Source organism: Erithacus rubecula (assembly GCF_903797595.1).
Source record: "Erithacus rubecula genome assembly, chromosome: 3".
In the NCBI taxonomy this organism is placed as follows: Eukaryota; Metazoa; Chordata; class Aves; order Passeriformes; family Muscicapidae; genus Erithacus; species Erithacus rubecula.
In genome coordinates, this window is record NC_136689.1 from 57,329,033 (window position 1) to 57,341,188 (window position 12,156).

Consider the following 12,156-nt stretch of genomic DNA (forward strand, 5'->3'; position numbering starts at 1 on the left):
AAGGAGAGCTTTCTCTAAACAAACCTTGCACAAAAGGTTTCGGTAATTAGTGATGGATTCAGGCAATATAGCCATTCAAATATGGCTGTCCTCTGATCTAGAATGAGCTGATCAAACACCAGCAAGCTAATTATTTCAGACACTGTATAGCAATCACTAAGCCCAAATGTGAACATTTACAACAAAAACAGGTATTATTTTATGCGTTGGAAGACAGTCTCATGACCTCCATGTATCAAAGCTGGTATGTATAACACATAAGCTTTCCAAGGCAACTTCAACTACTGGTGCCCACTGCCAGGATGTATCTATATGTGACCTGTTCAGCATTTCAGAATAATAAGCAGGCTAGTGTATTTATTCTCAAACTCAAAGGAGTAGCAATTTGCATCTGAAATATAATTTGTGAAAAAGCACATGAGGAATGCAGCAGTATAGCTATTTCTTAGATAGTCAGTGCTCAGCTCTGCTATCACTTAAATAAATGGCTAGTTTTGTGCTGTCTCAGGGAGACCAGGCTCCTGCCTGTACTAAGTGAGGGACTACAGCTCTGTTTCGTGTTTCTCCTTCCTCAACTCCCATACCTTAAAAATAGTGAGAATACGTTTCAATCTAAGTCCATTCATCTCATCTTCTATCTGCCTTGAAATAGTCAATAACTCCTTTATAAAAATATTTCAAATAATGCTGAAGAGTTGATAAGGGTTTTCTTCCCCCCAGATCAACCTCAAGCTAGACAGGTTATGAATCTCAGCACAATACTTTTAATTTAGAATAAATGAAATAAATTATTCTGGCTTTAAAAATAAAATCAAACAAATCTCACTCTGAGCTTCACTTCCTTGTACAGGCAGGCAAGCAGGTGACACAAATGGCATGAAAGTAAACGCTGCTTTGCCACGAGTGATGGTACCTTCCTGCACAACATGCTGAGGCTACTGAGATGTTTCACAGAATGACAGCCTGTCGTCTCAATCCAACAAGTCCTACTCAAATGAGTAGCCTTTACTCTCATCTGAAACAGGATTTAATAGGATTGAAAGAGTACAAACTAGCCATGCAAACAAGCAAGCCCAAGGATAAAACAAGGAAGACAAAAAATAAAAACTGATAAATATTTTTCAGTATATACCCACACTGGACATATGGACATTGCCTCCATAATTCACAATGCAATTTCTAACATCCCTTTCGGTGGTACTTACTGATATGAAAGCATTAAGGCACTGTATTTGCTGTTACTTTTGAAGTGTAAGTCCTCGTTGAATTCAACAGGGAGTAAACCTTAAAAGCTTTTTACATGAAAGGCTGTTTTTGCTTCTTTGTTAAAACTCAGTCACTTTGTGAATGACAGAAATCTATACCAAAATGTAATAATTAATTCAGAATATTAAAAATGTTAAATGCTAATATACTAAACCACCAACTAATTTTAGTTTTTTAATCACAGAATATGACTATTCCAGAAAAACATAACATTTTTCTGTATTTACTTATGTTTTATAGCTTGTTTTCATTTTCTGATTAATTACAAAGTGATTGAATCCATTAGGTAGTGGAGAACTTAATCTTTTTTCTTTACATTTTCCTGAAGAGAAACAGTAATTTTTGTTATTACAGTGAGAATCTGATACAGTAAAAATTTCCAAGGACTTTGGCGGAATTAAACGAGCACTTGCTTCATCTTACGGACACGGGTTGAATTTTGCAGTTCTTAGTTACATAAAAGGTGTTGAATGGGAGTTTTGTCAAGCAGTCAAGATCTCAGCCACTAATAACCTCTCAGTTATTTTCTTTTTCTCATTAGCAGTCTAACGCCAACAGACTAATCTGAAGCTGCTACAGGATGCAAGATGAATTACAGCACATCAAGCTTCTCCTATGAAAACAGGTGAAAAATCTCAGGCAGCATCTCTCAGATGGTACCCGAGACGAGCTCCTGAGCAGGTACCAGCCCACAGAGCCACCGTGGCTCCAGAGGCACTGGCACTTTGCACCACCGAGGTCTGGCCCTAAAATTAGCCCACAGAAATTCAAACGAAGGCATTTTGAGAAAGGCACTTTGGGGTGGTGATACCTGAAGCCATTCAGGTGCTCTGGTGACTCAGCAAGGGGGTACAAGGGGTTGATGCCAGGAGGCTTTGCTCTGTGCCCCTAGGTGTACCCACCAAACAGCCTCCAGGCAGGAGCCAGGAGGATGGTGCTGGCCTGCTTCCTCAGTGCCCAGGGGAAGGGAGACTGCTCAAAGGGTGCCGTGGGTCCTTCAGTCACCATCGGGAAATGTGCAGTCGATAAAATAATGGTCACAGATTACACGCACACAGCATCTGTAAGCCTGGCTTTACTAGTTCTGAATTTTTATTGCCGGCATAGATCTTTCTCTGGGCAAAAGGAGAGCTTTTTGTGCTGTATGAAGGGAAAATATAACGAATGGGTGCTTCAAAAATGTTGCTACTTTTGTGAAACAGTCTGAAATTAGGCATCACAGGCTAGTCGGGTTAATTAATAAAATGTATGCTGCTTATTAAATGCCCCCATTCTTAGGACTAACTGGTTCCAGTCTGGAAAAAGCCCCAACCAAATACTGTGTTTAATTTTTGGTCCAGAGTATTTTCATTTTGTCCCGTCTTAAATCAGTTCTAGTTCCACACAAGTAAATAAGCTGAAAAGAGCCTTTTCAATTATATTAAGTAAGGACTGCTACAATAAAATTATCTCTGATTATTCAGTATTTTCTTTTTCTGTTACTCTGTGTCATGGTATCATCAAATTATGTGTGATTCATAGGACACTTGGGTAAAATCAAGTAAGAGAATCAACATTTCCTTAGGTTTGTACATATTTTAAATTGCTGATACTTTTCTGAAGCATTCAAACAAAACAGCCTTGTAAAGGAATTCAACAAATGTGGGAGTAAAATATTTTCCAAAGCTTCTTTTTAGACTATACACGACAATACAAATGAAACCATGAAAAAGTTTTGTAGGAATTACTATTTTTTCTACATTCAGAGCTCTATAATTGAGAGTTAATTAATATTTTCTAAATGTAGCAATTTCTTTCAGCAAGATTAAAAAAAAACTGAGAAGCAGTGTAGAAACTGTGAAGAAGTTTCAGAAAAAATTGCATACGTTAGCATCAGCTAAAGCTAAAATGTCTGTTAACTGTGAAGACAGATGTATAAAATGCTCTCACATGCAAATCCAATAATCATTTCAAAGTGCAGCTCACAGCATTTTGTATATTTAAACAAGCATTATTATAAACAAAGCTCTGAGCCTAGTGCACTGATACAGGACAATTATTTACTACTGCTATCATCAGAATACTTATTTTTCCCCAAGAACAAGTTAAATAAAGTAACAACATATACTAAACAAACCCCATAAATTTGTTTTAAAATTATATTAATTTGGAAACAGTAGCCTTGTAGCAACATATTGATCCTGGAGAAGAACAGTACTACTTTCTTTTTAGCTCTATCACTTCTTACAATTGCCAGAGCTGTTAAAGAAAGTTTTCTTAAATTGTTGGAACACGTTTATTTTCTTGCAAATTAATTCTTTTTAACTCTTTATGATAGCTTTGAATCTCATAAAGAAAGATGAATTATCACATACTGAGCCCAAGCTGTGAAACAGGAGGAGACAAATAGAGACCCCTACTGTGTTTAACAATGTAGAAGAAATTCCAGACTCAAAAGAAAAATTTTCTGTCCTTTTTCTCAGCCCACAAAAGCTGTTAGTAAGGATTTGAACAGTGGAGGGCACTCTTGCTATGCAGAACCCGGTGCTGACCTGGCACGCACGGTTTGATCTATTCAGTAGCCTGAATCTCAGAATTTGTTAAGTAACAGCCACCTGTGGCACAGGCACTAACTGTACTCTGGTTAAAACATTTGCAGCTTCTAATCTGTGCAGCGAAGCACTTCCCTATATCAAACACTGGCGCCTTTCTCTGTGGACGCAGATGTGGAACAGATGCAAGCCTCACAAATTGTTTGTAATATCTGTGCAAGATATCGTATTAAATAAGACCTGTGCTATGTTTTTCAAAGTCACATAAACAGCTACTCGGTTGGCTGTTATGGCACAGGTACAATAATTTCAGGTTGGGCAGAATTCATGTACAGAGAACGCGGGTGTCTGTAGGAACTAAGTTTATTTGGAATGCATCGAGTTTTGTTCGGAATCCTGAAAAAAAATAAAATCTCGGCAAATGCTTCTAATGCAGCTGATATGGAGGGGAAAAAAGAGAAAAAGACAAACCAAACAAACCCAAACAAAATCAAATAAACTAGAAGAAAGAGGGAGAACTGTAGAGATTCTGCATCACTTTCCTTGAAAAGTGTATAATTAACTACATCTTAAACTACACAACTCTTAACACCCTGCATGAATTAATGAAGCCAATCACTTTCTGAACAAGCCCAGAAAGGAGGACAAATTTGGTTTTGGAGGCTTGCAATACAAGGAGCTGATGTGAGGGCTAAATCCTGCATCTACTAAGTATCTCAACACTGAACTTATGAGTTCTGGGCTCCTTTGAGTAAAATTACTCACAAGCAGGAGTGCTTGATAAAGCAAATCTGGAGCAGTTCAATGCCAGCTGTGCAGCTCAGTCATTTTGGTCCTTCACCTCTCCATATACTGCAGTATTGCCCTGGACAGCAAAGCTGAAATGATCCAGACAGATCCTTTCGCTTTTATCATTTCCAGCTTTGGGGACATAAGTGAATCAACAAATTCATAAATGAAAGCTATCGAATGGCACCAGGAGAAAGGGTCTGCTGAAATGCTGAATGACGAGTCGGTTTTGATTATCTGGAACAAAAATACGGCAGCACCTGCAGGGTTAATTAAGCAGCTCGAGATGCTGGACTTCACAAAAGGAAACCTTTTTCCTACTTTAAGGACTGTAAACACTTGTGCTGAACTAGATGGGCATTTGATAAGCTGTACAGCATGCAGCAAACTCCGAGGGATCTCTAGTTAACACTCAAATTCAGTGTTAACACTTAACAGAACAGTGGTAAGCCGTGCTGCCAAGGTCAACTGCACAGATGTACTAATTGTATTATGAGCTTGACATCTAGTGGCCACCCCTGGCAGGGCAAAGCAGGCAAAGGTTAAATCAGCAAGCCTTGTCAAAGCACTTCTAACTACCCACCCTCGGGGAGAGGAGACCTGGGGAAGCTTTCTGGCGCTCCGCGCTCCCACCTTCTGGCCGGCATTCCCGGCGGAGCTCCCGCGGCGCGACCCGGCCGCGCAGCGCCCACCTGCGCCCCCGCTGCGGGGCTCAGCAGCCTGCCCCAGCCCCCGCTGTGCCCGCCCCGGAGTTTGGAAATGTTTTCTGCGTTTCTTTTGCAACCAGTGATAGCTCTCGGATACTTTTTTTTTTTTTTTTTTTTTTTTTCCTGTGGTGGGGGAGCGGTGAAACCGGGGGTGCTGGGGAAGGAAGGTGCCACGCACGCCGGTGTTAGAAATTGGCGATAATAAATATTGTTCAAGTGTGCTCACTTTAATGTAGCAAGGAAATAGTAAAGCCCCCCGTCTCTAATCCTCCATCTTTTCACTTTTTAGCTCAAAAGAAATAGATTTTTTAAATGTGTTGCATTACGGTTTTTTATCATCCTTACAAACATCTATCTTTCTGTCTTTCATGGTTTTGAAGGGTATTTCCTTGATAAGGAGAAATGTTCTCTAGGACTAACAGCACTACAACTGAACCAGCTCCTAAAAGCACATTTTGGCCTAATTTCCCTGTTTTGAATTACTGGAGAACCTTCTAGTTTTGGTGGGAAATTTTAAGAGTGCAAAGGAAACAGGATTGACATTGATATATAAAATTCAATATGAATGTATTGCTAGAACTAGATTTACTAGTGCTTCCTCTGTAAAAAAAAAATAAATGTAGACAATTACTCTCATTTTGCAAATACAATATAATAAAATAAATTATTTTTATATGCTTTATTGCAGAAACTGTGTCAGTACTTAACTATTTTAATGTCATGCCTGACCTGGTTTATTATCAGCAAAAGTGATTGACTCATGCCCTGGCTGCTGGATAGTCAACAGATATGCTTGTCTATGTTTGGCAGACAACAAATCAAATGAAGGGGAGATATCAGGAAAATTTTCCCAGGACTTAGTCTATTTTTCAGATGGCACTAATACTCTTTATTAATTAGTTTTAATTTTACTCTCTTTTTAATGCCACATGTTTTTTTTGAGTTGTAGCTTTTCCTTTATCTTAATCAAGGAAAAGTAATTTTCAACAACTAGGTGTATGCATGTTAATAGTTTAATTACACAGAATTTAAACAAACACCTTTCAAAATTTCCTCCCTCTCACTCTGGAAAAAGTGCCTTAATGTCTACCTCAGAAGATGGTAAGACTTCAAGACCAGCATCACCAGATAAAATCTGACCCAGTTTTTTCTACTTCCATTGTTATATATACATCAGCAAATTGGCTGATGGCTGTAGTTTTCTTATTATTCCAAATATTTTTTCTATGGCTAACACAATTCACTGCAGAGTATTTTTTAAATTATACAAACACAAATGTTACATAGTTCGAAAATGAGTGGCAGAAGTATTTAAATAAAGTTTAAATTACCATTTCTAATCAAAGGGACAATTTATAGGGATACTAATTTGGACTTTATTTTTCAAAACAAAAAGCCTTCTCTTGTACTCTTGTACTCAGAACAAACATTTGCAAAAATCACCTAAGTTTTATATTTACTGACAGCTGCTTGTGACTTCTCAAGTTCGAAATGCAACAGTGTCTAAGCAATAGAGAATAACCTCAATTTCATACAGAGGAATGTCCCCCAAAATGTGTTTTAACCCTCCTTGCACACAGATGGAGTCACCATCCTCGCATGAGGCTGGTTGCTACACACTGAACTGTGTCTCTGCTGTAGCTGAGCCTGTGTCTGTGTACATACTCCAGAAGAATACTAAGTGCAGTCACTAAACTGCCCAAAACTGCACAGCCCAATCCCACTTTACCAAGATGAAACAGATCAATTAGTTTAGACTATGTTGCTTTTTGAAGAGTGGGAGAAAAAAGAGGTCCAATATTTATAAAAATGACTGAAAAAGACAGATTAGAAAACTCTCTTTCACTACAAGGTATCCCTTCCACCTCAGGCTAAACAATGATATATCTTTGCCAGAAACTTCACATGAAGAAATCCAAAGCACCATTTGTCATCACTCTTACCAGAACCTCACTTGCACACTCTAAGAACCACTTTTCAGCACTGAAAACCCCCAGCCAAACAAACAAAAGTACAAAACAAACCCCAACCAAAATAATAAAACCCAAACAAAACCCCCACAAACAAAAAAACACTTTCTGTTATCCCTACCTTAAAAATACAAATGCTATGTCCATGGTTTAATTTTAAAATTAATTGGAGTTGAAGCATGTTTATTGTATCTACAATTCTGATTCATTTGTAATCTGTTGAATTAGGCAAGTGTATTAGAAATGTAATTCCAGCTATTACAATGTGTTACATTTACTGAGAAACTGAGATTATTGTATTCTACAGGCAGTCATCTGAGTCCTGCTGCTGCTGTTTTTAAATGATTTCCAACAGATCTTCTCATTTAGCAACCTCAAATTGTGGGGGTTTTAATACATATTTTTGTTCACTCTTCTACACAGCAATTATTCAAGAAATACATCATCAACAGCTGTTTGTTAACATTTTTTTCAAAATTATTTTAAAATACATTTTTTAGCCTTTCACTTTTGGCAATTAATTTCAAACGATTTTGAGGGTATAGCTGTAGTTGATGACATACTAATTATCTTCAGATTTCCAACAGTTTCTCACCACCATGACAATGTCCTGTTTGAATGCAGTTGTGCTATGCTGTAGTCCAAACTGGCTATAAAATTATTTGTTTAGATTCTAAAACTTTTGTGATAGCATTAACATGAAAGTTCTACTGTCACCAGTCAGCTTAAAACCTGGCCTAATGTTTGTCCTCCACCCCGCACCCCAAACTTCCAGGTTTCTCTCTGTTGCTATGAGTGTCCTTTCACTGTGAGAATTACATTTATGAAACATTAATTTTTAAATGTTTCATTTTGTAAAATCTATTTTGAGGTGATATTAAACATGATTTCATTAAATAAATAATTAGCTTCATTTGCTTAGTCTTGCATTAAATGCTTTGGAGACAAGAAGCAAAACGAGTGAAAAGGCTACACATATTAAATAAAGCTGCTTAAACAGTTTGCTTTCTTAAAATGACAAATATTCTTGTGCTGTGTGAACTATTTTTGGCCTGTTGCAAAATATACTCAGGAACTGTAGCAATATCTTGAACACAGCTGTGAACAGAAACGAAGAACACTGACTTGACAAGAAGTGTTTTAATTCACGAGATTTGGAACTCTCACTATATCTGGCCCATAAAATTGCTTTCAAGTATGGCAATAGTTAGGCTTCCTAATATAATGTGTAAATGATTTACATTACAGTAATGTGCACTAGATAGCCCTCTGCTCCTGCAGACTGTCTCCACCTTGTTCACATTTCTCAAATGAAAGTGCAAACCCAACTTTAGCTTGTTAATTGTTAACTATCAAGAGTTTCACTCTATTAATTAAAATATGCTTTAATAAAAGGAAACATACCACATTTTGATAACAGCCTTCTAAGGCTGAAAAGTATTTTTACATTGTTGCATTTTAGGGCTGCTGTGAAAGCCGATTTTGTGCTATTCAGGGACCACAATAATAACGCTTTAAAATTCCTCACTGGGATGCAATGTAGTCCTTTTGATGGAAAGACTGTCTTTCTCATTCGGCAGAAATAAATCCATTCATTTGATCATGTAGTCATTGAGGGCAATACAAAACAAACCAAGTGTGAGAAATTCTATGTGATGAAGTAAACAAAACAAAACCCCCCCAAAAAGGGGAAAAAAAAAAAACCATTTCCATGACAAAAAGAGTCTTTGTCCTTAATCTACCCACCATATGCAAGCGTTTCTTTTTAGCATATCTCTTGTTCTAATCTCGGGTGACATGGCTACATAGATAAGATTCACAAAACAAAACAAAAACCTAGTTTAACAATTTTTTTCAATTTATTAACTCACCAGGAGTGTCATAATGAAGTAGTGGGGTTTTATTTTCCGGTATTGAAAGGGATTCTGAGCATGTAAAAGTTTATAATGCTAATGATAAATTCTTAGACCTAGAGCCCAACCCAACAGAAATCTTACTTTCATAATAAAATACTAATTCTTATCTGCTTGTTCTGTATTAATTCATTTTATACGACCACAGTTTCCTAAGGAAAAAAAAATAATTTGCAAATGCACGCCTTTGCTTCTCTACTGTGACAGAAGGAAGAATTTCTCTGTATGTCTGTTATTGTCAATACCCAAATGGGTTTTCCTGGAGCAGTGGCAGTAGCCCCCTTAGCAGCTCTGGACAGTGTGGGACTTGCTCCCTGCCTCCCCAAACACCCTGGGAAGGAGCAGGAGGCTTAACAATTTGCCAGTCTGACAGATGTTTTAACCTGATGAAGTGGATTCACGCTGCCTTAAGCTTCAGGGCTGTAAAGTTCAGATACAATAGTCAAAATCCTCCTCAGGCTTCAACTTTGCTGCCTTTCTCTCCTCACAGATGCAACTTAAGAGTAATTATAGTTTTAAAGCAGGAAAAGGACTTTCTTGTTTTCCTTTTTGAAGGGAGAGAAAGAGGAAATAATGTAGTGGAGCAAGGGGCCTACACAGAAACCCGAAATCATTGGGGATCCTGCTTGGTTATGTGAGAAACTAAGAAACTAAGTGGGCTCTATGCGAAGAGGAAAAGAAAAACTTCCAAGTGGAAGTTCTCAACTTAATCCAGGAGAAGAGAGAATGGGCTGCAGTGTGCCTTTGCATGCTGCAGTTCCGGGGACTACTAAGGAAATTAAAACTAATTTTTAAAAAATTAAAAATAAAAAAAAAAAAAGAAGAAAAAGAAAAAGGAAGAAGGAAGAAAACCCTGCAGCCTTTATTCCCGAAAAGAAAATTACAGCAAAGTGGAAATAAAGCAGGATTACAGTCCAAATCTCTCCAGCTTTGGACACTTGTTCACTAGCAGCCTGGCAGCCCAGATGCATAAAAGCAAGTGTGCGTGTGCCTGCGTGTGGGGAGGAAGCGAGGAATGGCGGATGGGCGAGAAAATAACCCTTCCCCACTGCCTACAGCCGGCGCGACAGGGGCTGGTGGCGGTGGTGGCACTCCGTGTCACCTACCACTGATAATAACTACAGTCGCAGCAGAGCCAGGAGGCGAAGGGGGGAAGGCAGCGCAGGGGGGGGAAGGCTAAAAGCTGCTGTTCAATCCTCTCGAAAATAATGAAACCAACTCCGCTGGACCCGCTCACCCGAGCGGCCCTGCCCGCTCCTGCCACGGTCCCCCGGGGCGGCCCCGGCAGCCTGCGTGGGCCACCCGGGAGCATCCCCGGGCAGCGGCATGCCATGCCCCGGGACCCGGCACCCGCGGGACCGCCCTCGGCCCCGGGCAGCACCCCGGCCCCGCCGCCCCAACTTTCCTGCTGGGGCCAGGGGAACATGGCTCCTGTGCGCTCCGAGCCTCCGCCGGGAGGGAGCGGGAGGGGGAAAGGGGTACCAATAACACAGAGAGAAGGAGCGCAGCGGAGAGGAGGAGGAGGAGGCAGGCGCTGCTCCGGGCGCCCGTTCCTGCAGCTGCTCGAGCCCGGGTGAGTGGGGAGGGAGGGCCGAGCCCCGCCGCCGAGCCCAGCCGCGATCAAAGCGCTGGGGAGGCCGGGAGGTTGCTGCTGGGAGGGCTGGTTGAGCAGGGGGTGGGCTGCAGAAACTTGGCTAAACTGCGAACTTCTCAGTTCTGCTGCCTCTTCCCCCGGCTGCTCTAATTCCCGTTCTCCCGCTGCAGAGTAATTGCGCTCCCATGTTCACCATCACCATAAATTCACCTATCTGCATCCGAAACACACTCGCAAAAAGAGAGAGAGAAGGAGAAAGAGGCGCCGGGAGCCCTTACCGTGCTCAGAAACTACCTCTGCTTGCAGCTCCTCGTCCGATTTGAGATGCTGGGGTTTCGCTTGCTTTCGACGAGACATGCTGCTAACTGAGCCGTCTTGACCCTGCTTTTTGCAGAGGCATCAGCGACGTGGAGGTGGCAAGGAGAGGGGAAGGAATTGGGAACGAAGGAAGGGGGGTTGGGAATAACTGTTCACAAATAAAAGTCGAGTTGCAAAACAAACCAAACAAACAACAGAAAAGGCAACCAACACCCCCGGGGGGAAAAAAAAAAAAAAAAAGGAAAAAAAAAAAAAAAAGAAAAAGAAAAAAAAAGAAAAAGAAAAAAAAAAGGCAAGGCTAACCAGCCAGCCAAACTGGGAGTGAGTGAGTGAGTGCGCGGGTGAGCGGGTGAGCGAGCGGGGGATGAGCCGGGCGGGGTGTGCGCGGGGCGGCGGGGTGTGCGCGGGGCGGCGGGCTGGGGCGGCTGCGCGCAGCGCGCATGGGGCTCAGTAATTATGATTGTGAATAATGCATGGCGATTAATGGTGCTGGGGGCGAGCGCGGATTGGCGCGGCTCCAGCGGACTCAGGCTGCATATGTAAATGAAGGACGGGGCTCCGCAATTAGCCGCTTCGCTCCGCCAAATGATGCGTCTCCCCGGCACCGGCAGCGCCGCCTGCGAGAGGCACCGACCGCGTCGGTGGCGGCGGCAGCGGCAGCAGCGGCGGCAGCAGCGAAGCACACACGCACCACGCAGGAGGGAATCTGTTTTGCACACACTTTACACAACATATGTGCAAGGTTCACTTGTTGGGAAAGGTCACGATCTTCGCTTTTCTGTCTGTCGTGCTTTCTTCCCGCCGTCTCTCAGTTTCTTTTGCTCTGCTCTCTTCTTTTTTTCTTTTTTTTTTTTTTTTTTTTTTTTCCTTCTTTTTTCCCTTTTCTTTTTTCACATCATTCTGAGTCCTCTGCTCTCTCGGTCTCGCTTTCCCCAGAAGTTGAGCTGCACAGCATCTGATTTCTGTGTGTGTGTGAGTAATTTCTTCCCAGGAGGAAAAGAAACTTTTGTGTATGCCTTTTCTTTTTCCTTTTCTTTTCGGGTGTGCTTTCTTTTTCAGCGTTGTACT

General features: G+C 41.1%; 1 protein-coding gene across 2 annotated transcripts in view; it reads right to left on the reverse strand.

Annotated features, from left to right (window-relative positions):
- SALL3 (spalt like transcription factor 3) overlaps nucleotides 1-11,186 on the reverse strand; it is a 20,341-nt gene extending 9,155 nt beyond the window's left edge. For both annotated transcript variants that reach the window (XM_079302237.1, XM_079302236.1), the window contains exon 1: nucleotides 11,049-11,186. In XM_079302237.1, coding sequence (XP_079158363.1) covers nucleotides 11,049-11,127 — 79 coding nt within the window. In that variant the 5' untranslated portion in view covers nucleotides 11,128-11,186. The remainder of the gene's footprint in view (nucleotides 1-11,048) is intronic.
- Between the last annotated feature and the right edge of the window lie 970 nt (nucleotides 11,187-12,156).